General features: G+C 36.6%; 1 protein-coding gene across 1 annotated transcript; it reads right to left on the minus strand.

Moving 5' to 3' along the window:
• Window positions 1-21,557: 21,557 nt before the first annotated feature.
• LOC145575371 (uncharacterized) lies at window positions 21,558-24,917 on the minus strand. The gene is made up of 5 exons (XM_081633250.1): window positions 24,863-24,917; window positions 23,423-23,654; window positions 22,727-23,303; window positions 21,889-22,299; window positions 21,558-21,773 (listed from the first exon to the last, which is right to left on the minus strand). Exons 1-5 carry the CDS (start codon window positions 24,915-24,917, stop codon window positions 21,558-21,560), a joined length of 1,491 nt encoding a protein of 496 aa, XP_081489376.1.
• Window positions 24,918-26,645: the final 1,728 nt, after the last annotated feature.

A 26,645-nucleotide genomic window follows, 5' to 3' on the forward strand; every position in this document is an offset into this window, starting at 1 on the left:
GCTGATCTTGTTGCTGATCATTAATCACTTTAATAAACTTGCTGTATTGTTGGGCAGAAATATTGTTGTTTCAACAACCTGATTAGAATTATCATCTACATCAACATTGTAAACAATTGCAGCAATCTTCTTTCCTTTCCCTTTGAAACCAGAATTAGCATTTGGATAGCCATGGATTTTGAAACATTTCTTAACAGTATGACCTGATATCTTGCAAAAGTCACAGAAAAGAGATGAAAACCTCTTCGCATTAACTGTTCCCCTGTTAAAACCAGAATTATAACCTTGTTGTTGCTGTCTAGAATTATAGCTTTGATGCTGTTGCTGAGAACCTCTATTCCAAGTGTTAAGAAACCAAGGCTTGAAATTAGTATTTTTGTTGCCTTGGAACTGATCTGGTCTTCTGCTGTATGCTACAAAAGCCATAGTGTTAGCACTAGCAGTGCCCTCAGCCAACAAACTAACATTCCTTTGCTTCTCTTCCTGAATAAGAAGCTTGTAGGCCAAAGAGACATTAGATAGGGGCTGCATCATCAGAATATTAGTTCCGACATCAGTGTATTTTCCATCTAGCTTCATCAGCAGCTGAATCAACCTCTCTTCTTGCTGTTGCTTGAAAAACTTTTGAGTCAAATTACATGTGTAATTGCCACATGAACAAGTAGGAATAGGATTGATGCCATAAATTTGATCCCAAATAGCTTTAATCTCAGTGAAAAACTCAACAACACTGCTATATCCTTGTGACATATCACTTAGATTCTGTTGTAAAGAATATAGTTGAGCACCAGAAGTCTGAGAGTAACAATCCTCAAGATCCTTCCACATTTCTCTAGCTGTATTATTATACAGAACACTTTTAGCAATGCTAGGATCAAGTGAATTGAGAATATAGGTTGTAATCATAGCATTACACCTATCCTAAGCTTGACTCTCAAGCAGATTTGAATCTGAAGGTCTAGAAAGAGTTCCATCTATGAATCCTAATTTAATTTTAGCAGCAAATGCAATTATCATACTACGCTGCCATTCATTGTAACAATCACCATTAAACTTCACAGAAACTAAAGGATTAGCAGGATTTTTAGAAGGATGAAGAAAATACACACTAGCAGGATTCGAATTAAGAGCTAGATTATTAGTTTAATTGAGTGGACTTCCCATTGATGCAGAAATTAAGCAACAATTTGAGGTGAATAATCAAGAATAACAAAGCAAGAGAAATGTAGAAAAATTTGATCACAGGAAAAATCAAACAAAGAATCCATTGAAATCAAACAAAAAAGAAGAAGAAATGCCTGAAGAAACCGTAGAAATCACAAGAGAAATCCAGATTGAAGCTCTGATACCATGTTGATAAATAACAAACTTAAAGAACACGAAGCTTTAGGGAGAGAAAAGAGAAAGATAGTATTGGTCTTAGAGAGAGAAAATAATATTCTGATCATTACAAAAGTGTGAGCTCAGATTAAGGACTTATATACTAGTTATTACAATAAGCAGCCTATATTAAGAAGTTTGTTACAGAAGAAGTTTCCGGAATTAGTTAGTTATAACTAACTGCTGACGTGGCAAGCTTCTTCCATCAAGGTGGAAATAGCTGGTCATACTCAGATGCTTCAATATTATGCAAGGCTTAGCTTGAAGTCTACATCTTTGATTCTTTGAGGCAAAAGCAAAATTTAGCAATTAACTTTGTTATGATAAAGTAAGCCTACACTAGGTGAAAAAAGTAGAATGGCACCGCCTTAATGCCACCGGTTCTTCAAAACCGGTGGCGAAAACATGGGTTAATTTAGGCAGGTTTTTTAGAAGAGGTGGTGGTTCAAACCGGTGAGAAAAACCATTATTCCCACCGGTTTGAACCGAACCGGTGGCAAAAACCTTTAAAAAAAACCCCCCCTTATATTCCCCTAAACCTTACCCTCATACTCGGCTTCCCTCCTCCTTTCTCTCTCCTGATCTCCTCTCCTCTCTCTCTTCTCTCTCCTCTCCCTGAAAAAAACCCCCTTGTATTCCCCTAAACACCACCGAAGACGACCACCAACACCACCACCAAGTCCAACACCTAAGACCACCATCAAGACCACGAACAACACCGAATTTAATCAAGATGGGTTTGATGTTTTTGGGTTTGATTTTGGGTTTAATTAATCGATTTTTCTGGGTTCTTGCATGTGTTTCTTGGGTGTTTTTTTAGGTTTGATTTTGGATTTTAATTCGATTTTTTTGAGTTTCATTAATCAATTTAAATTGATTTTCAAATTTGAATTTGATTTTTCTAGGTTAAATTTCGGTTAAAATAATCGATTATTTTGGGTTAATGCATGCGTTTTTAATTTGGGGTTTTTTTTATTTTTATTTTTATTTTTTACTTTTGTGATTTCTAGGTTTTTTTCTGGGTTTTTTTTCCATTTCAATTCGATTTAAATTGGGTTTTTTTTTCGATTTCTGGGTTTATTTTTTTCGATTTTGATTTCTGGGTTTATTATTTTTATGGGTTTATTTTTTTTGGGTTTATTTTTTTTTTCGATTTCTAGGTTTATTTTTTTTCTAGGTTAAATTTTTTTTCAATTTCGATCAGGGTTGATTTTTTTTCTGGGTTGATTTTTTTTTCTGGGTTTCATTTTGATTTTTTTTTTCTGGATTTCATTTTGATTTTTTTTCCCGATTTCTGGTTTTTTTTTTCTGGGTTTCAATTCGATTTTAATATTGAATTTCTAGTTTTTTTTTTTTTTTTTTTTTTTTTTTTCTTTTTTTTTTTTGGGTTTGAATTCCTGCTTTTTTTTTTTCTGGGTTTGAATTTTTTGGATTGAATTTCTGGTTTTTTTTTTTGTTTTTCGAAGCTTATTTATATTAATCATTTTTTTTGTTTTAATTGGTGCAGGTACATTGATTTAGATCTTAAATTGAAGAATCAAGATTCAAGAATATTGATTTAGATGTGTATGGGTTTTTTTTTATTTATATTGTAATTTTTTTTTGATTTACGAGTATATTGTAATTTTTTTTGATTTATATTGTAGATTTTTTTTATTTATTTATATGTTGTAATTGATTGTAATTTTTTTTGATTATATATTGTAAAATTTGGATTATATTGATTGAAATTCGTCGATTTATATTGTGATGTTCTTTTTTATTTTGGTTGATTTAATTGTTAAGTGAACAAAGACAAATTTTTTTTTTAATATTTTGGGCATTTTTGGCACCGGTTAACCGGTGCCAAAAACAAAGAAAAAAAATTTTGGGCCATTTTTAGCACCGGTTAACCGGTGCCAATAACCATTTTTGCCACCGGTTTGAACCGGTGGCTTTTCATGCTAGTAATTGGCACCCCCCACATTGGCACCGATTCAAAACCGGTGGCATTGAGGGGTTTTGAACCGGTGCCAATTTCGTTTTTTCACGTAGTGCTAGTTTGTTATGAATGTCATATGATTTTATGTGTGTGTAAGGATAATAAATGGTTTTAATTATTATGAACAAATATGTTATATGTTTCAAATTTGTAGTGCTTTTCGAAGTTACAAGGAATTTAGTGGTGCCAATTTCGTTTTTTCACGTAGTGCTAGTTTGTTATGAATGTCATATGATTTTATGTGTGTGTAAGGATAATAAATGGTTTTAATTATTATGAACAAATATGTTATATGTTTCAAATTTGTAGTGCTTTTCGAAGTTACAAGGAATTTAGTGGACAATCTAGGGCAAGTAAATTGACATGGCATTTAGGACAGGTTAACTTAATTCCTTGCCCAAACTTCTAGTTTCATAATAATTATAAGCATAGCAATTTAATTCAACTTATAAATATAATGCATGTAGTGTCCTCGACAATTGGGTGGACGTGTGGTTGGCTACTACGTCATGCGTTATATGTACGAAATATTTGAACATCATCATAGCAGTGAGGATCTTATTATGATATGAGTTGTCAAATATTTCATTTTTACTTCCAACCACAATTTGATGTTAGCTACACTTTGGAATTAAACCTTTACTCTTGTATTTGTGTTGTGTTAATAGGATTTTTCAAGAACTACACCGTATACCGAGGAGGAGATAAATGAGGTTTGAGATATTTGGGCATAGAATTTTGTATGTAATGTTGAACTTTAGATTTAAACTTAGCGAATTCCACTTATTTGTTGGAATCTTGTTTTATATCTTAGGCTTGACATGAATGTATTTGGTTTACCAACAATTTGGGTTGGTGTTGGTGATTGTGTTGGGTGATGACTACAATGTCAATGATATTGAGTTTTAAACTTACTGGACAAGTCGTTAATATGACGCCGTCATTCCCAATTTTATGGATAGGCCAAAATACAAAGGAAATTCTGCCGAAATTTACATTTGAAATCATTAATATTGCATTATAATTTCTTTTTTTAGTGTCAACATATTATCTTATACCACTACCAAGGGAAACAGGTACTATATACGTATAGATTTAATGTGAATCAATTAATAGGAAAAAAAATATCATTTGTGTCACTCATTGAACAACCAAGCGATGCAAATAACTCGCTTTCGAATTGCCTATCAAGCTATTTGCGTCATTGTAAACACCTGATTTAGTCTCCCCAAAAAGCAAACCCAATGATGAGTACTTTTCACGTCATTGAATATCAAACAAGGTGAAATGTTGAAGAGTCTCGTGCTTTCTTCTGTTTTCATTTCTGTTTTAAAAAAAAAATCATTCATTTCGTATCCTATTTATGAAAAACGACTAATCCAATTTAATTTGGTCCATGATATGGGTCCAATAATTGTGTAGTTAGATGGGGTTTGAAAAGAGCTTTCCAATGATATATTATAAGCCAATTCTGAGTTATAACAAGGAAGTTATGACAAAAAAATACTAAACTGGGTCCTAAATGAGTTTTATGGGCGACCCGATGATCATGTGGAGGGTCCATTAATTTAAGTTATATTCCTAAAGTTATTAGGATTTATTCTAGTCTTCTAGAACCTTCTAGAAGGTTATTTTGAGTTCTAATGGGATTAGGATTATTTATTATAATTAAATTTGATTTTGAAAAGATAAAGAATTCTTATTGGATTAAAACAAGTGTTTTAGAAAGATTAAATCCGGTTTAATTAAAGATAAGTACAGACTACAAGTAACCTAATTTGATTAGGATAAGGACTCCATACGGAATTTTTATCATAAGGAAACCATCACGCTGCGATGGCCTTATCGCCACGCGGTGGAGCCAGTTTTACTCCGAGTTTGATTCCGACTCTTTTCTATTGTCTACGGTTCTCTATAAATAGGGTCGATTTTCCCCGTTTTCAATCATCAACAATCATCTTCTCTTTCTTTCTCAAAGCTAGAAGCTTATTCTTTCTCTCTCTAAGCCTTTCTATACCCTTTACAAAATACATCATTCCTCATTGAGACTTAGATACACCTAGCCAAGCTCGAAGTTGCCTTAGACCTCGACATGAAAGGTTGATAGTTCTGAGGGTTTGGTCCCAAATCTAATTTCATTTATTATTATCCTTATTTTTTTATTTAATATTTTTCATTGAAGTTACTAACGTGTGTATTCTCTTAATAGAAAGAGGTACGAGGCTTCAAAGTGAATAATTTAATTGCTCTATTTCTTTAGAAATCATGTCTAGATTGTTTTATTAATTTCTAGTATCATGTTAGGAATAAAGCTTTGATCTTTATTGTTTAGTAACATGCTAGGATTTGTTATTAATAATGTTAGTATCATGCCTAGGATCTTGCTAATATTATTATTATGCTTTGATGAGATTATTATGATGATGATTTATTGTATCAATGTTATTATATTGCTTGATATTATTACTATTTCTTGATCACGCCCTCTCTTGCAGGTTTAAAGGGAATTGGTACTTGAAATCACGCTTAATAAGACAATTAATAATTTGATTTTAGGCTAATATGATTTTAATTCAAGTGATCGCCAATAATAGATTTGTTTGTGCATTAATATTCAAATAACATAGATTAAACAGGTTTAGGATTAATATATTGATTGTATGTTAATTGGGAAGCGCACATGAATATGATTAGAACAAAGCAGAGGCCTATTTAGAACAGGTTCAATCTCTTTTAGGTTGAATTTGTACCTTCATCCCCGAATATCCAGTCATGGTTAAGGACCACTATGGAGTTAGCGATCTATGTGATCGTGAAGGGTGTAACCTTCACCTTGTGGACGGTTTACAAGTTCCTAAAATTTGTTGGCGACTCTTTTACTCTAGCTTCCTTTCCTTTGGACGCCACCATGTTTAAGTGCATGATCACAGTGGGGTTTAAGTTTAGGATGCATGAAATATTCCCTATAGTTTTTGGCGACTCCAGTAGGGAGGATTTCTATTTTAATTCCTAAAATTTATTTTGGCAATAATTTAGAATGAGTGGATGAGACTTGAAACGTTCTAAGTATGCATGTGCGTAATTTTGATTGACATTAATTGCATAAGAATAAAAAGGTCCGCATTGGAAAGACCATCCGTAATGCGTCAAAAACATAGGATTTTACATGTAGGAAATTTGGGAAATATCTTTCACAACAAGAATAAAAAAAACACTACGAAAATCGGAAATCCCGAGAACACAGAAAGCTGCCAAGGCATGTAGGAACTGTCGCGAGACGACAGAATCCATCGCAGTACGATGACCTTATCACAGCGCGATAAGGCCATCTCCTCGCGATGGATCCTGTTTTCTCGCGCCGAGTTCTTCCAATACGATGACCTATTTTCTCGCAACGAAGGGTACATCTGAGTTTGTGAATTCACCAAACCATGGAAACAAGTTTAACTTGTGGGTCCCATCCATATGCGCTAACCCTTCCAAAGGTAAGGCTTCCGCGCGATGCATCTGGACTCATAACCATGGACCCTAATTGACTACCATAATTCTTGAACTTTAGAGAATTAGAGCCATGGTTACGTTGCAAACTCAGTGCATCATATTGTGACTACTTGACTATTTGTGCATTTCTTACTTGTGCATAGCTTATGTGAGATTAAGCTAACCATTTGTTTGACTTGTGATTAATAATAATAAGTCTAAATAAACTGATTAATGACTAAAGGAATTTGCTCAATTAATTAATTAATTAATTTGGATTATTAAAGTCTAAAAAACTTGACTTAGCACGACTTTAGGTTCACCCTTTTCGAGCAGAACATTGGAAACAAGTTCAAACTGATGTTTCACTCATGACGCTAAAGTTTGGCTTGTGGCGTAAACTGTCAGGGTCCATCGCGACGCAATAGTAATATCGCACAGCGATGGCTCTGTCGCAACGCGACAATTCCATAAGTCACGCGATGGTCCAACATTTTGCTCAGCTCTTTGAGTCAAGTCTAATTCATTAACTAATCAAATAACCAAGTTATAATTTGGTCTTTAATCGAGTCTAAGCATATAGTCCCATGGTCTTACACAAGTGTCAAGCATGTCACTTTCACTCACTAATTAATAGCACACACTTTGTATATGAGTTTCACCATGACCATGTCTAAGGGTCTTGAGTGCGCATTTTTCGTTGTTTTTTAGGGGGGTAAGTCGGATATTATATCCTCCCAACAAAACTATGTTGTTTTAAATCATAGCTTGATTTGTAAATTGTTTCCCAAAATATGTACCCATTTTTTGCTTTTTTGTCTTTTAAACCCATAAAAGTCAAAATTAAAGTCAATTTGAGTCAAGTCATTAAGTCAATGGTTTAATATTATAGTGTTTGGTCAAGAAGAGAAGGGTGATTAATCAAGGATAACACTTTCGTCCAAGTTCTACTTTTCAATAAACCCATCAGATACAGGAAAAAGTTCGTACTAAAGGCTTCCCAACAAGAAGTTGATGAATTGTGGCAAAACATGAATAGCTTGACTAAAATGATGAAGACTCTTGCTCTTCAAGTCAACGATCTCGTCAAGCAACAACAACTTGAGCGCATGGAAGAAAGCCTTAGCAAAATTTCCAAAGACTACAAGTTTCAGGGTTTTAGCTCACAAGGGGTCTTAGTGGACAAATAACTTCTTCCACAGAAGTTTAATGCCAATGACATCCCTAAGTTCAGACAACTCTTATTTTCATTTAAGAGCTTTTGAGATTATAATGAATATTAAGGCAATCAACAAAAAGGTTTTGCCTTCATTGTTCTCACTGTCTATTGAAACCGTTTGTCAACAATCGTTTTTCTCTCTAGACAAGGAGAACGTTTCTTCTTAGGAAACCATTACAAACGCTTTCATTGATAGGTACAAGTGCAACATTCAAGTTGAAACTGACCATAGAGAACTCGAAATATTGAAACAAAAGGAGAATGAAGTATTCGCGTCCTTCTTCAACAAGTGGAGAGAAACTTCTACTAAGATGGTAGATTCTTACCGAAAAGGAGTCTGTGAGGATGTTCATCAAGAACCTTCAAGAAAAGTATTCAAAACATTTGAAATACCAAAGCAACCCGAATATATACTTTCAAGGTTGTCTATGACATATGTATCGATATTGAAGACGACCTTGCAAAAAAAAAAAAAGCTGCTAATAACAACAAAAGTGGCTGGAAAGGAAAGAAGAACGACAATCCTTCTTCTTCAAAAACCACCCACTCAAACAATGTTAGCACCTTTAACTTGAATGAGGTCCTTGCCATGAACAATCCAGGACAAAAGAAGTCATTTAGGAAAAATTTCACACTTATTGGCATGAGTTATGACATGACATTCGACCGCCTTCACACTAAAGAACTCATAACTCCTATTAGACCATTTGGAGATCCACCAATCGAAAGGAGGACGGCTAGTTGGAACCCCAATGCGCATTGCAAGTATCACCAAGGCAGGGGCCATCTCACCGAGAATTGCAGGAAATTGAAAGAAGCCATTCAAGATTTAATTGATAGCAACAAACTTCCATTGCCTCCTGCTAGCAAGAATCCAAGTATTAATAGCGCTCCACTTTCAGACGCCTTGGAAATTTCTGATAAGGAAGATAACCTTGATCCATCACTCCTTATCAAACCGGTTGAAGAAACTCATGCTATTGAAGAAGAGGAGGAAATCTTTTTCGATGCCATGAGTGATTTTCCCCTAACTAAAGAATTTGCCTCTAAGGAAGATGTATGCACTCTCATAAACACAATGAGGGAGGCAATGAGCCTACTTCGTGATTCCATCCAGCAAGTGAAGTTGGCTGAAAATAAGCGTATCACTGAAGAGATGATGCCTACTAAAGCTACTGAAAGGAAGCCATTTTCTTTCAACGTTGTCGAACCACCCAAAAGGAATAACAAAGTCTATACACCTATTGGGACCTCCTATGAAAACATGTTCAAAATGCTCTTCGAGAGTGAAAAGATAAAACCTCTCGAGCTAAGACCATTTGAATCATTAAAAAGGACGGATAGATTCTATTGTCTATACCATCAATCTAGAAGACATACTATAGAACACTGCTTTAAATTCAAGGATCTCATCCAAGGATTCATTGACAATGGAAAGCTTATCCGAACTAATCCAAAGAAGGATGTGAGCATTAACGGAGTTTGGGAAAGCGATGATGAGGATGTCTACCTTAAAGATGTGAAAGAAACCTCACTTTCCACAATCTATCCCGTAGACGACATTTGGGACGAAGAAGATTCATCCATAGATGTTCTTATGAGATCGGGAAGAATGTAATCTCCCATCACAAATCAACCCATTCCTACCACTCAACAAGTCCCTATACCACTTATAGAAGACAACGATGTTGTCAAACAACTAAAGAAGACTAAGGTTGAGATGTGTGGAAATTATTAGCCACATCCCACGAGCATAGATTCGCAGTGATGGACGCTTTGGCTAAAGTGGGGATAGATTCGGAAACCTCACCTGAGGGTTTAGCCAATTTCCTCACTAGTGATCTCCCAAGTCCCATCAACTTGATCACCTTTTCTAACAAGGACTTACCCCCTGAAGGTGACAAGCATAATAAGGCCTTAAACCTCACGGTTATTTGCAAAAGAATGAACGTTCCAATGACTCTTGTAGATAATGGGTCGGCAATTAATGTTTGCCCACTCCGAACTGCGAGAATGTTAGGAATAAAAGATGAGGATTTGTCTCCATCAACACAAGGCATAAGAGCTTACGATAATACTCATTGTCAAGCTCTTGGGATTATCACTATAAATGTCACGACAGGAGTTATTGAATGCGCCACTACTTTTCAAGTGGTAGGTATTAAAGCATCATTCAACCTATTGTAGGGACGCCCTTGGCCTCATGACCTTAAGGCCGCCCCTTCATCCCTCTATCAACAAGTCAAGGCTATAGTTGGAGGAATTCCTGTCACAATCGATGATTCCCCCATGAGAATCAAAGCAATAGATAAACCGATTATAAATGTGGAGCACGATGAAAACGATGAAGACTTATGGGGCTTTAATGTTGAAGAGGTCGCTTTAATCGAGGAAGATGAAAAGACCCCTCTTCTCTACAACCTCCATTCGAATATGACAGTCAACGCTATTCTTAGGAAACAAGGACACTTTCCCGGAATGACTCTAGGAAAGAAGAAAGGAATAGAAAAACAAACGGGACTGCCTGGCCTCCCTAAGTTAGATACTTTTGGACTTGGTTTAGAACCAACTCTAGAAGATCTTAAGTGAGCCCAGGAAAATTTCAATACACGAAGAAACGCTCGTACTCAGAAAAGAGATATCCCAATGGATCATTACCCTCTCACCCTAAATGAACAATTCATAAAAGAGGGTGAAGATTACCCATGCTATGAATTCCCTAAGCCTTTTGTCAAAGATGGGATAAGACAACCATGGTTAAAAATATTCTCGGATTGCAATTTTTTAGATGAGATCCCAACTCCTATCCACAAGGAGCAAGCACCTCCATGCATTGACTTCAATGTTATGGGTCTCCTCTTTGGATACGAGAAAAATGAGCCTAAGCGTGTCGACGACAACTCCACGCTTATCCAAACGGTGTTGCAAAGTGAAAACTTTGACCCTTCAAAGCTCATTACCCAACAGAAGGACTAGTTCAAGGATGGCGAAAGACCGTGAAGGTGACTACGCCAAGTGGAAGATGAATCTCCAGCACCACAGGACAAGGACCAATGTTCGATGAATCTAAGTCGTCTGAGTCTGAGTTTGAATTTGAGTCTTCTGTTATCGAGTCTTCTAAATCTTCCATAATTTCATCTCCTCCTATCCTTCCTAGTTTAGAACCTACTCTTAGAATAGTTATTAGTCAAGTCCCAATGGACGTGTCTCTTTTTGATTGATGTAATGATTTTTGAATTCAATAATATGTCTTCTTTCGCTTACTCCTCGTGTCACTCTTACCCAAGATAATGAGCGTTGCTTTGCTAACAACGAAAATGACAAAGAAATAATTAAAGTAGTGAAAACACTTGAAAATAAAACACCGATAATTGAGGACACTGAAACAATTAATATCTCAAAATATTCAACTGCTAAAAGAGAAGTTAAAATTGGTTTAACTATTAATAAAGAAGAAAGAACCAATTTAATTAACCTATTACAAGAATATATCGATGTTTTTGCCTTGTCATATGAAGATATGCCAGGAATAAATAGAGAAATTGCTCAACACACTATAACATCAATCCTAGGAATGAAGTTGTAAAACAAAAGTTGCGTCGAATGAAACCCGACGTAGATCTTAAGATAAATGAAGAAGTTCAAAAACATATAATTGTAGGTTTTATCAAGGTATCCAAATACCCCGAATGGGTTGCTAACGTGGTACCAGTTCCTAAGAAAGATGATAGGGTAAGAATGTATGTCGACTATAGAGATCTGAATAAGGCAAGTCTAAAGGACGACTTCCTTTTACCACACATCAATATTCTGGTAGACAACATGGCTAATCACGCGCTCCTCTCATTTATGGATAGGTACGCAGGTTATAACCAGATCCTGAAGAAGATATGGAAAAAACCACCTTTATAAAACCTTGGGGCACTTACTGTTACACGGTGATGCCATTCGGGTTGAAAAACGTGGGTGCCACTTACCAAAGAGCAACGACTGCCTTACTCCATGACATGATGCATAAAGAGGTTGAAATATATGTGCACGATATGATTGTAAAATCAAAAGACTATCCAGGACATCAAATAGCCTTGAGAAAGTTCTTCGAAAGATTAAGGAAGTACAACTCGAGGCCAAACCCAGCCAAGTGTGCTTTCGGAGTCACCTCAGGAAAACTCTTAGGCTATGTCATTAGCTCTAGAGGAATGGAAATAGACCCAACCAAGATCAAGGCAATCATGTCAATTCCGTCGCCCAAAATCGAGAAATAGATTCGAGGATTCATTGGCCGGTTGCAATACATAAGTAAGTTCATATCAAAACTCACCACGATATGTTAACCAATATCCAAGAAGCTAAAAAAGAACGTACCCATAATATGGGATGAAGAATGTCAAAAAGCCTTTGATAAGATCAAAGCCTACCTCACGAATCATCCTATATTAGCCCTTGCACTCTCGGGAATCCCTCTTTGTCTATACCTAACAGTCACCCAAGAAACAATGGGATCTATGCTCACACAAGAAGTAGAAGACAAGGAAAACGCCATCTACTACTTAAGTAAGAAAATGCTCGAAATTGAAGTATGCTACACACCTCTCGAAAAGCTATGCCTCGCACTCGTGTGAGCCACAACCTAGCTAAGACACTACATGCTTGTCCATACAATATATGTAGTATATCGAATGGATCCCCTTAAATACCTTTTTGAGAAATCCACACTCAACGGGTGAATATCTAGATGGATAGTCAATGCATGAAAATGACTTTCCAGATGAAGACTTAATGCTCGCAGAAGATGATACTTGGACATTATACTTTGATGGAGCATCAAACTAGAAAGGATGTGGTGTAGGAGTCCTATTGTATCACCTAAAGAAGAGCATGTCCCAATATCAATCAAGTTAGATTTTGACGTTACCAATAATGCTGCAGAATATGAAGCATGTATGGTAGGCCTCGAAACTGCTTTAGCTTTGGGAGTGAAGAAGCTTCGATTATTTGGAGATTCTTCCCTTATTATTAACCAAATCTCCAAAAGATGGAAAGTAAGGAGTGAACCAGCTTATACTCAAGCCATCGAAGATGAGGAAGTAGTCCAAGAAGAGGAAGAACCTTGGTATACCGATATCCTCAATTATGTCACAAAAGGGGAATACCAACCTCATGCTGACAAAAGAGCTAAACACGCGTGCTCTGAGGCTTTTGCCTTCCCAATTCGTGCTCATAAATGACGAGTTGCACAAAAGGGCACCTAAAGGTAGAGCTCTCCTATGCGTAGGCAAGAAAGAAGCCCAAAGGGCAATGAGGATAATCCACGAAGGAGCATGTGAAACCCAGGCCATATGAATAGCAAAATGTTAGTCCAAAAGATAATGCGACAAGGATATTATTGGACTACCGTGAATAGGACTGTTATCAATATGTGAAAAGGTGTCCTTAATGCCAAATATACGCTAACCTACAACATGTTCCACCATCCCTCCTTTACACCTACGCATTTCCATGGCCATTCTCAACATGGGGAATAGATATCATCGGAAAAATAACCCCTCATACGCGAAACTCACTGCAAAACATGTAGCACTCTTTATCGAAAGAAATATCATATGTCGATATGGAGTCCCACATGAGATGATAAGTGACAATGGAACTCACTTTCAAGCAGAATGTGAGGAATTGCTTCAAAAGTATGGTATTCAACACCATCACTCTTCCCCATATAGACCTTAAGCAAATGGTGCAGTAGAAGCAACTAATAAGAACTTAAAAGTTATCATTGAAAAGATGACTGAAAACTACAAGGATTGGCCTGACAAACTCCACTTTTCTCTTTAGGGTTATCGCACGTCGATCCGGTCATCCACGGGAAATGTGCTATTTTCCTTAGTCTATGGAATGGATGCCGTACAACCTGTAGAATTGGAAATACCTTCCTTATGCATCACGTTGGAAAGCCAACTTGATGAGGTTGAATGGACAAGGGAAAGGTATGAAGAGCTAATTTTTCTCGATGAAAAACGACTGGAAGCTCTACATCATACTCAATGCTATTAAACCCGCATGGCTAGACACTTTAATAAGAAGGTCAAGACAAGAAACATCAAAGTAGGAGACTTGGTGTTAAAAGCATTAAGGAAAAATGTTCTAGACCCAAGAGGCAAATTTAGGCTTAATTGGTCCAAACCATACATTATCAAAACTATCCTATCAGGAGGTGTCGCAAAACTAACTGACATGGATGGCAATGAATTCTCAAATATGACAAATCTTGACCAACTTAAGAAATTCTACCCATGATCACTTGAGTTACATACTCAAAAGAGCTACGTTTGGCCTGATTCCTTAATAAGGATACGTAGGCAACCCTTTACAGGGCGCAGCCACTTTAAATTTTGTAAATGTTGTACGCTTGCATCAACACACTGAGTCATTGCCAACATCACGTCAAAAACGAGACCTACACGCCGCGATAGTCCTATCGTGTCGCGACATGATCAACGCGCTGTGCTAGGATCAATGCGCCGCGATGAGATCATCGCACCGCGTTGGATTCGAATTTTCAGCGACGAATTACTACTGTTAATTTGGACAAGTTTCGGTCAATTTTGGGATGTTTCGACTTCTGTACTCGAATCGTTTTTCGAAATTGTTCAAGTTGTTTTCATTGCTTTAATAAAACAAAAAAAAATTGATTTAATTAAAAAGCTTAAAATTGCATTAATAAATAAAAAAGTTACATTATTGATGGAATCAAATAAAGCTTAAAACTAAAATTGACTTAAAAATTAAAATTTTCTAATAAGTTGAAAGCAATGCAATGCTCTACTCTGCCTTCTCCTTTCTAACCCTTTTCCAATTCTTCTCTTCTTCTTCTTCTTCCTCATCATCCATCTCTTTCACTAATAGGGATCCCTTAGATGATCTACATACAACCTTAGTAGTGATAGTTTCTCCCTTGCTAACACCCCAATTTTCTTTTCAACCCACACTTTTTTGTTTGTAGAGTCCGTCTTTCTTTTCTCCTTGCCCTTAGCAACACTCTTTTTCTTAGGCATAACAGGAGTCTTGAACTTTTGAACCCAGACGGTCTTTGGCAAGGATTATCTTGTCACCTAAACGATCTTTAATATGTGTCTTCTCTGCACTTGTACTTTGAGCTTTACCTTTGTCCTTCTGGGATCTGCTAAGCAACCATTGTTTCACTTCTCTAGACAAAGGAGGAATCACTCGATTGGAAACAACTTCCTTTGGGGACGAGCATACCAATAATCATCAAAGCGCTCAATGTCATGCGACACAGGATGCTTATAGGGTCTACAAAGATCCCCATAAGGGATAGTTTGTGCAAGACCATATTATCTTCTTACCCTGCAGGGGAAATAAAAAGTCATCTTCGACAAGCTTGGGATACGGCAAGCAGGTTGAGCATTGATCCCAACCATTCTCAATTTTCCACCAAGGGATGACCCACTTGACAGAGAAGTCGCGAGCTTCAAAGATTTTACTCCACTCTCGACGACCTATCTTCAAAGAGAAGCGATTCTTTCTTCTTACAAGGCAATTAGGAGTGTATTTTTCAATATTTTCAGGAAGACTTATTAATCCAAGTCTCTCCATTATCCAAACCTATAACACCCCCAAATCTCCCTCTATAGAAATACTACAAAAATACGTATAATTATACCATAGAGATAGACTTAGGCGTATTACCGCCGCGTGATTACGGAAGGCTACCAACCTTACTAAATAAAACCAATACTTTACAGTGGAAACTTCGATACTCTTTCATTAAATAAAACCATAAATAGTAACCATTGTCATGAGTACTCATAATTAAAACAAGAACCGACATTCCTAATCTAGATGAAGACATTCCCGGGACTCCAAATTCTCACATATTGACTTCACCTGAAATTAGTCAACACTGTTTACCATTAGGGCAAACCAAAACAAATAGGAAATACGAATTAGCAAAATATGCTAAGTACGATAAGTGCAAGATAATGTAAACTCAATTATTTGCAAACGTGCTTTTAAACCAATTTCCAATAGATTCTAAAACTCATGATTTAAAACCAATTCTCAATATACTCAAATATAATTTCAATAACTCAATAATTCCATAAGAATGATTATTAAAAATGAATTAATTCAAAACTCAATAATAAGAATGATTTATAAAATCAATTTAACTCAAACTCCTCTCTAAGTGTGCACACCCCCAAGCTAATCTCCTACTATTTCAAGGCTATTCTTGGAGAAAGACTGGTCATACAAAGTCCATAGTCTTCAATGAATCCGCATAGTGGCACTACTAAAAATTGGCCAAATTGCGACCGGCGCAAACGGTCGCAAAAAGTAGTGAAAACGGTCGCAATACATAATTGCGACCGTCAACGGTCGCAACAAGGCGGTCGTAATTATGATGGTCGCAAAAAAATAATATTACGACCGTTTGACGGTCGCAGATTTTTAACGGTCCTTTTACCTATTTTCAACGACCGTTAAAAAAACGGTCGCAAATATTAAAAATTGCGACCGCCTTATGAAACGGTCGCAAATATTGAATTTAGCGACCGCCATAAGCCGTCGCTAAAAGTATTAAAAAAAACAAAAAAAAAAAGAAAAAGACCCACCCACCCACCCTTAACCCAGATCCACCGTACCCAAACCAGAACCCACCTAAACCACGCACCACCACTACCCTTCTTAAACAACCACTACCCGCCTCCGCCACCCTTTACCCACCATCACCTTCACCCACCTTCAACCACCAATACCCACCACCACCTACCCAACTTTAACCTAGAAAAACAGAAAAAGAAAAAAAAATCACCTACATAATTTTGAACAAAACAAAAATGAAATAAAACATCATCAAACAATCTATGAAATTCGAACAAATAAAATGCACAAAAATTATATAAAAAAAATCGAACAAAAATTAAATAAAAAAAATTGCCCAAAAATGCACAAAAATTAAACCAAAAAACGAACAAAAATTAAGTAAAAAAATCGCCCAAAAATTATACCCAAAAAAAAATTAAACCCACAACAATTAAACCCACAATTCGAACAAAAAATTCGACAAAAAAATCAAACAAAAAATCTATGAAATTCGAACAAATTCGAACAAAATTATGAAAAACACGAAATAAAACAAAAATCAAAGGAATTTGAACAGAAATGCAATTAAAAATCGATAACAAAATCAAACAAACATGGAAATTCGAATGAAAAACGAATTTCAACCAAAATATTCGAAAATAAACAAAATTTTCAGAAAAATAAACATACCTTTCATAATATATCTTCCTCTTTAGGTTTATATGGTCAAATTCGACCAAGAAAACTCCAGATCTGAAATTTTTAAGGTCGAATTTGACCATGAAAAACCATAACTCGTTTGTTCAAGAAATCCGAATACCATAATTTGTTTGTCAAAGAAAATACGTACACCAAAACTACAACTCTGAAAAAAATGAAGAAGAAAAAGAGAATGAAGATGGAGGGGTGTGAGAGTGAACAAAAATGGAGAAAGAGAAGAAAGAGATAGAGGAGCGTGAGAAAGAGAAGTAAGAAAGAAAGAGCAGGAGAGAGAAAAGAAAGAGGAGGGGTGAGCGGCGTGTGGGAGTTTGAAGTAGATTAGGGTTTGTGAATAAGGTATGCTTTTATACCGTATTTTTTTAATTAAAAAAAAGGATCTTTTACTACCGTCTCTTTGACATTTACGACCGTCTCAGAGACGGTCGCAGATTTTGACATTTACGACCGTCTCTTTGACGGTCGCAGATTATGACGTTTACGACCGTCAGAGACGGTCGCAGATTTTGACATTTACGACCGTCTCTTTGACGGTCGCAGATTATGACGTTTACGACCGTCAAAGACGGTCGCAGATTTTGACATTTACGACCGTCTCTTTGACGGTCGCAGATTATGACATTTTACGACCGTCTTTGACGGTCGCAAACGATTTATTTTAATTTGGAATTATTTTTAATTGTTCAAACATCCTAGCGACCGTCTAAAAGGCTAAAAACGGTCGTAAACGGTCGCAAATTTGCGACCGTTGTTAAAGCAGTCGTAATATTGCGATCGCATAAAAAACGGTCGCAAAATATGAATTTTGCGACCGTTTTTCGGGCGGTCGTAAAAAAATGGTCGCAATTTAGCCGAATTTTAGTAGTGTGGGATTAATAAAATACACATGCTTGTAAAGCTTTTTAAATAATCAATAACCTCTTTAACTCATAAATTCCAACAAATATCTCAAATTCCTTTTTAATTAAATTCAACATACTTTTAAAATCAAGTCTTTAAAACATGATGAATAATTCAATTCTTTCAAAACATCATATAAAAATCAATACTCCAATTATTTATTAAAACCAATTAATTAAGCATGCTTTATTTCATAAATCATAATTTAATTAAAATCAATCACAAATAAAATCACATAAAACATGTTATTCAATTCAATCACTTTCAAAGGTATCTAGCCACCTAAATGTACCTCGATCCTTGCTTAGAAAAACCACACAAAAGAACTCAAGAACCTTGATTGAACACACCCTACAAATAAATATAACCTTAATCAATATGGGGTTAACAAATAATTACAACAATTAACTTAAAATCCCCCAACTATATGTATATGAACCTTTTAAATTATTTTCTCATAAACATCATTAAAAATCTGATTTTATTTAATTAAAACTAGTCGTAATAATTTTTTATAAATCCCCCATAATAATTATAATTAATTAAATAAGAGAAGAGAAGAAGAAAAGATAGAAAACCAAAGGAGAAAGATGAGGAGAGGTGGCAGCAAGGGTGGCCGGCGGTGGCTGGTGACGGTTACAGGTGGTAGCCATGGGTGGAGGTGGTGTTCGGAGGTGGTGGCGCACCAAAATGAGGAGGAGAGTAAAAGAAAAAAAAAGAGAAATAAGAGAAGAGAATGAGAGAAAATTAAGAGAATTTGTGTGAGTGTTTCTCATGAAATAAAGGGGTATTTATAGGCTAGTATGGGCATGAATTATGGTAGGAAAATGTAGGAAGAATTATGGCAAGAAAAATTAAGGATATACTTGGAGAAGTGAATAAATAAATATGGAAAGTTTTGATATTAAGGTGATTGTGCATAATAAAAATATGGAAGGTGTGTTTTCATGAAAAATAATATGGTAAGGGAGATTACTTGAGAAATAATCAAAGGAAATAAAAGGTAAGAAAATAAGATGATCAAATATTAAGGAGATGGAAAAATAGAATTAAGAAAATTGAGAGATTTTAAGGAGATAATTAAAAATACAAATTACCAAAATAATTCCCCCAAAAATCACCCAAGAGGGCCGAAAATTTTCGAACCTCCTTATAGTAATTTAGGAAGTTATTTTGCTAGTTTTTAGGAATTAAAAATAATTGTATAAATAATATTTATTGTATAAAATAATTAATTAAATAAATACCAATTATTCACCAATAAAATAACTAAGAAAATCAGATTTTCTATGCATAGAAAATCCGAAATACCTAGTCATAGTTTGGGAATTTTCAAACCTTTTAAATAATTAATAAAATATAGTTTTTGCTTTAATTAAAATATCCGAAATATATAAATAATCCAGTTTTTAAAATAAAATAAATGGATAATAAATCATATCCAAAAATCTAAAAATAATAATTAGGTTTCAAAATATTTTTGGCGCCAAAATTCAAATATCATTTTGGCTCCAAAGTTTAAATAGTAAGTTAATTTACTAAAATACCCTTTTTATGAAATAATAATTAATTAATTAATTAATTTGGAAAATACGTATGAAAATACAGGGTATTACAGTCTATCCCCCTTAAAAGAAGTTTGACCCGAAACTTACCCAAAAAGAAACGAAAATAATTTTAAGGTTTTGGTTCATGCACATCCTAACTCGACTCAAGACTCGTAACAAACTCAAGAAAGACTAGAAATCACTCAAAAATGACTCGAAAAGCAAACGCACGAAACTCTATCGCCCTCTACCCCCCTTAAAAGGAGTTAAGCCCCGTAACTCGACCACTAACCTTAGGCAAACATCTCTGGGTAACGTTTCCTCATATCAGCCTCACCTTCCCATGTAACCTCCTCTGTTTTCTAATTCGACCACAACACTTTCACAATACTTACATCCTTGTTCCTTGTGATCCTTACTTTAGAATCTAGAATCTTTAATAGTCTTTCCTTATAAGTCAAATTCTCATCCATCGCAATGGTTTCTGGTTGCAACACATGTGTCGCATCAAGAATATACTTTCAAATTTGGCTCACATGGAACACATTGTGAACCCTTTCTAGCTTACTTGGCAAATCCAACTTATAAGCCACTTTTCACACTTTCTAGATAATCTCATAAGGCCCTATTTCTTTGTGCTAAGTTTTCCCTTCTTTCCAAGCCTCATCACACCTTTCATGGGTGAAATCTTCAACAAAACCTTTTCTCCTACTTTATATTCTTCCTCCCTCCTTTTCAAATCAACAATGCTTTTCTGTTGATCTTGGCCTACTTTAATCTTTTCTTGGATCAACTTGACCTACTTCACCATATCCTCAATTATCTCTGGCCCAAGTACCATAGTCTGACTTATATCGTTCCAACATATTAGGCTTCTACACTTCCGACCATACAAAGCTTCAAACGGTGCCATTCCAATGCTTGCATGGTAACTGTTGTCGTAAGAGAACTTTATCAAATCCAAGTGGTCTTCCCAAGACCCTTGATACTCCATCACATAAGCTCTCAACATATCCTCCAATGTTTGAATCGTTCTTTTCGTCTGACCATCTGTCGCAGGATGAAATGCTGTGCTCATTAGCAACTTTGTCCCCATCGCCTTTTGGAAACTCTTCCTTAAGTTAGACAAAAATCTCGAATCTCTATCCAAAATGATATCCGTGGGTACCCCATGGTACTTCACCACAAACTTCACATAAGCTCTCCCCAACTAATCCATAGTCTAAGTACTTCTCATGGGTATGAACGTTGCTAACTTCGTCAACCTTTCCACCATTACCCAAATAGTGTCATTCCCTGCCTTGGTCTTTGACAAGGCTCCCACAAAATCCATAGAAATTAAATCCCACTTCCATTTTGGCATCTCCAAGGATTGGACCTTTCCTTAAGGCCTGCGATGCTCAATCTTCACTTTCTGACATGTCAAACACTTAGCCACAAATTCAGCCACTTCTCTCTTCATATTGGGCCACTAAAAAGTCTTCTTCATGTCCTTATACAACTTATCCCCTCTAGGATGCATTGAATAAGGAGAATTATGGGCCTCTTCCATCAATCTCTGCTTTAGATCTCCACGACTCTGTGGTACACACCATCTTCCTTTAAAACGAATACTCCCCTCATCACCAATGGTAAAATCCAACACTTGACCTTCATCAATCTTCTTTTTAATTGCCTTTAGCTTTTCATCTTCCAATTGGCTTTCCTTGATATCATCATAAATGGATGGTTAAATCACCAAAGCATTCAACATCCTAGTCACTTCACTATGCTCCATTACTTCCAAGTTCAACTTTTGAAATTCAACACACAACTGATCTAGCACTACCATCACATTCATTGAATGTTCTGACTTCCTACTCAAAGCATCTGCCACCACATTAGCCTTTCCTTTATGATACTGAATATCTAATGTATAGTTACTCATATACTCCAACCATCTTCTCTGCCTCCCATTCAAATGCTTTTGGGTGAAAATGTACTTTAAATACTTATGATCCGTAAAAATCCCTACAAGTCACCCCATACAAGTAATGTCTCCAAATCTTCAAGGCAAACACCATTGCAGCTAACTTCAAATCATGGGTTGGATAATTCCCTTCGTGAGCTTTCAATTGCCTTGAAGTATACGCAATTACCCTTCGACTTTGCATCAAAACACATCCCAGTCCAAACCTTGATGCATCACTATACACTTCATATAGGTCACTTCCATCCGACACAGCCAGCACAGGTGTTGTAGTTAACCTTTCTTTCAAGATCTTAAATGCCTCCTCACACTCTGGAGTCCATGAGAACTTATGCTCCTTTTTCATTAAACTTGTCATGGGCTTCGCAATCCTCGAACAATCTTTCACAAACCTTTTGTAATAGCTTGCCAAACCTAAGAAGCTCCTCACATCCAACACATTCTTTGGGGTTGGCCAATCACTCACAGCTCGAATCTTGCTTGGGTCCACATCAACTCCTTCCTTGGAAATCACATGGCCCAAAAATGCTACCTTTTCCAACCAAAATTCACACTTTGACAGTTTGGCATACAGTTGGTGTTCCCTTAAACTTGACAACACTTGCCTCAAATGCTCCTTATGTTCCTCTTTATTCTTCAAATATACCAAGATCGATAAACACCACCACAAACTTGTCTAAGTATGGCCTGAAAATCCTATGCATCAAATCCATGAACACTGCTGGTGCATTGGTCAAACCAAATGGCATGACTGTAAACTCATTATAACCATAAAGAGTCCTGAAAGCACTCTTTAAAATATCTTTCTCCGAAATTCTCAAATGGTGATACCTTGATCTCAAATCTATCTTTGAAAATACTCCTGCTCCTTTCAATTGATCAAACAAATCATCGATCCTTGGTAATGGATACTTATTCTTCACCATCACCTTATTCAATTCTCGATAATCGATACACAACCTCATACTTCCATCCTTTTTCTTTACAAACAACACTATAGCTCCCCAAGGCGAGGAACTAGGTCGAATGTAACCTTTCTCCAGTAAATCATCCAACTGAGTCTTCAACTCCTTCATCTTAGCTGGAGCCATTCTATATGGAGCCTTAGAAATAGGTCCAGTACCAGGCACTAGGTCGATAGTGAACTCAACATCCCTTTCTGGTGGCATACCAGGAATCTCATATGGAAACACATTTGGAAACTCTTCCATAATAGGAATATTCTCATCACCTTTATCTTCCTCACTTTCAATATTTTGAACACTACACAAAAACAGCGGACAACCCTTCTTAACCAACTTTTGTAGTTGCATTGTAGAAATAATTCTCAACCCTGAACTTTTCCCTTCCCTTTTATACACCACTCGAGCCTTACTTGGGCTAGTCAAAGTAACCTTTTCGGCCGCACAATCGACCTTTGCTTCATACCTTCCCAACCAATCCGTACCTAGAATTACATTGAAATCCTTTAAATCAAACTCGATTAAATCTGAAAGAAACTCTTCCCTAGAAATGGAAATAGGCAAACTAAAAAACAACTTGGAACTACTCCTCACTTCCCCAAACGTAATAGACACATCTAGAGAAACCGACTTAGGACTTTCTAACCCGAGACTTATAACTACTCTCTTAGAAACAAAGAATGGAACGCCCCCGAATCAAGCAAGACTTTCACAGGCAAAGAACTTATAGAGAAAACACCAATTACCACATCATTAGCAAACTCAGCCTCACGACTATTCATCACGAACACACTACCCTTTGGGGCACTTCCCGCACTGCCACTGGTTCCAACCTTGGGTGTAGGTCCACTAGATTGGAGTGGTTTATTGCGAGCACTAGACTCTTTCACCCTTCCTGAATTAACATCAGCCTATTTCTTGAAACAGTCATACTCACGGTGTCTCAACTTCTAACTGTAGCGACAAGTTACCGGTTTTCCCCCACAGTCCCTCCCTGGGTGGTCTTTCTCACACTGCCGCAGAAATACTTTCTCTAAGGCTTCTCACCCCTTTGGTTTCCATTCCCCTTAGCATTAGAAGGCTATCCTCCATTCCCCTTCCCAAAGCTTCCCCTGTTGTCCCTCCTCTCAGAATTCCCTTGATAGTTACCGTTGGGCTTATGCCTCTTCTCACCCCCGTGAAAAGGGTCCGGGTTCTTCCTTTTCTCTCCAACATGCTCCATTTCCTACCCCTTAATTCCTTATAGATGGGCTGCACGGCCATACACTTCATCCAGGGTCTCAGAAGTCACTCCCCATAGCTTCCCTTGGAGGGTTAAGGTTAAGCCTTGCTCGAATCTCTAAGCTTCGATGGTTTCGGTAGGGACTACTTCCACGGCAAAATCTCATCAACTCAATGAACTTGTTGTAGTATTCACTGATTGACGTGTTCCCCATCCTCAGGTTGGTAAACTCCATGCACTTCTGCTTTCTCAAGTAGGAAGGGTAAAACTTCTCTCTCAGGGATTCCTTGAACTCTTCCCACCCAAAGTTTGGTCTTTTCAATAGCTCATCCTTTCTTTAAGCCCACCATAAATCAGCTTTCTCCCTCAGATAGTAAACCCCATTGTTCACCCTCAGCTCACTTGGGCAATTGATTACATCAAACAACTTATCAAACTCCCTAATCCAGTTTTTAAGGCTGGCAGGGTCCTCCTTTCCCAAGTAAATAGGTGGTTTGACTGCAGCAACTCTCTTGAAAACCTCACTGTAAGAGTCAAGGTCAAAGCTTTGGTTTTTTTTGTTCACCATTTTCGTGATGTTCTCAGTAATATGGGTTAGCTTTCTAAGGACCTTTCCTACTTTGGAACCAGTGCGCTTACTTCTCACTTGGTCTCTCATTCTTGCAGATATACTTCCTGGGTATAATCATCGTACTTGAAAATTAAAACAAGTTCTATCACATAAGCATTTAATTCACTTAATAACATAGGGAAATTTCAAATAAATCATTTTATTTCATTAATAATTAATGAAAATACAACTTTGTCATTTAGGACAATTATTAAAACATTAAACAAAATCATAGTTCAATCATTCAATCAAGCAACACTATGAGCATAACCATCTTCAATAGGATCATAATCACGATCATCTTGCTTATCATTTGGTTCAGCCATGAGAGTTGGGTTATAGCCACTATAGCTTGAAATATGGTCTGAATAGCTGGACTCCAGAATCACTTAGATTGTTATCCGGTCCAGGAGTGTAACTTGGGCTTTTTACTAGGCTCACATCACCTTGAGGTTGGCTTGAAGAAGCATTGGGATTTTAGGCTTTTTCTTTGGCAGCTTAGGCATGAGTTCTAGGCCTTTTTGCAACATGAAAATGGACTTTTGGGCTAGGACGTTTTGGAGGTTCATAACTTGGAGTACAGCAAGGAGAATGGTAATTCTTGCTCCTACCAAGAGGTGGTATGGATTCATGACTGGATTCTATAAATTCATGATGCTCCCTTTGATAAGAAAAAGGTAGTTGGGCATTTAGATAGTACATTTGGTCATCTTCTCCAAAGGTGCAATCCTTTGAAGGCTTGGGAATGTTCACAACTTTTCTCCTAGGTTTATACTTACGCTCCACATAGTGTAAGTCCCTCTTAAGGCTAGACATGCTTGCTAACCACTTCCCTTCATGATGACGCTTTTCATTCCACATCCCATTTTTCTTGATCACGTCCCTACACTTGTCAAAGAGAGGTTTTCTCAACCCTAGGTAAATGAGCCAAGGCCAAAAGAATCATTCAAGGTGGTTGGGTCAAGGCTTCTAGGTCATAGTTCTCATAAAGGGTTAAGGCCTAGGTAACAATTCCAGTTATGAACTCACTAACTGTGACTCCATTATCTTTCAAGTAGTGCAAGTTAAAGTAACTCTTTCTCATATCATCAATATTCTCCATCTGTTTCACATACACATGCAAAAGAATAAATTCAATGCTAAATAACATAAACAATTCAATTCAAAATCCATTTGCAATAAGCAATTCATAACTCAACCAACCAAGTATAACTCAAGATCACCTAACCATGGGTAATAACCAAAAATTTCGGACCTCCTATACAAACCCTTAGGTGTTTTAACACCAACTTTAATGCACACATAATCGCATATTCAAGTTTTAAATAATTTCAATTCTTTTTATTTTCGAAAAATAATAATAATAATGTACTTGAGTTATGATAAAGGATGGTCGAACCCGCGTCTCCCAGGAAAGTTATCTACGACGTTGAGGAGAGCCTTTCCTAGATAGAGAGCCGTACCCATTATAGGCCTTCGTAGAGAACTCGAGAATCCTTTTTTCATTTATCTTTCCACAAATAGCAAAATAGTTTTTATGTAAAAATAAAGCTTTTGACTCTCACACAAATTCGAAACTCTATTTATCCTATGCCCTCTTATGTTTACCCAAATTTTTTATTATTACTCTGTAAGGAGGGTGTGCCCATCGTGGGGGATCCTTCTCCTTATATGCCCATTGCCCTTTTAAAGCCTAGGACTTTACACTTGTTACGGTGTATTAGGATTTGAATTCCTGACTATTTGGGGGACCTTGAATTAGAGTTGATCCTATCATTATGCTTTTTTGTAAGAAACTAGTAAGGAGTCGCCAATGAGTTTTATGAAAACTCATAAACCTCGTTCATGCCTTTCTCCCAAGTAGAGTTCAAAGGATATTTAGCACGAATCGTAAGTTTACCCATGCCCAAATTGGTCTACTTATGCCAGAAATGAATTCGGGAGCGAAGGTACTAAAATAACGTTCTCTTTAGGGGGGAATCGTTATTCTAGCCCTAATGCAGCCTCTACTAGCTCTTCCTTTTTCACAATTTCATTACCAAACAATATATGCA

This window comes from Chenopodium album, chromosome 13, assembly GCF_948465745.1.
Source record: "Chenopodium album chromosome 13, dcCheAlbu1.1, whole genome shotgun sequence".
Lineage (NCBI taxonomy): Eukaryota > Viridiplantae > Streptophyta > Magnoliopsida > Caryophyllales > Amaranthaceae > Chenopodium > Chenopodium album.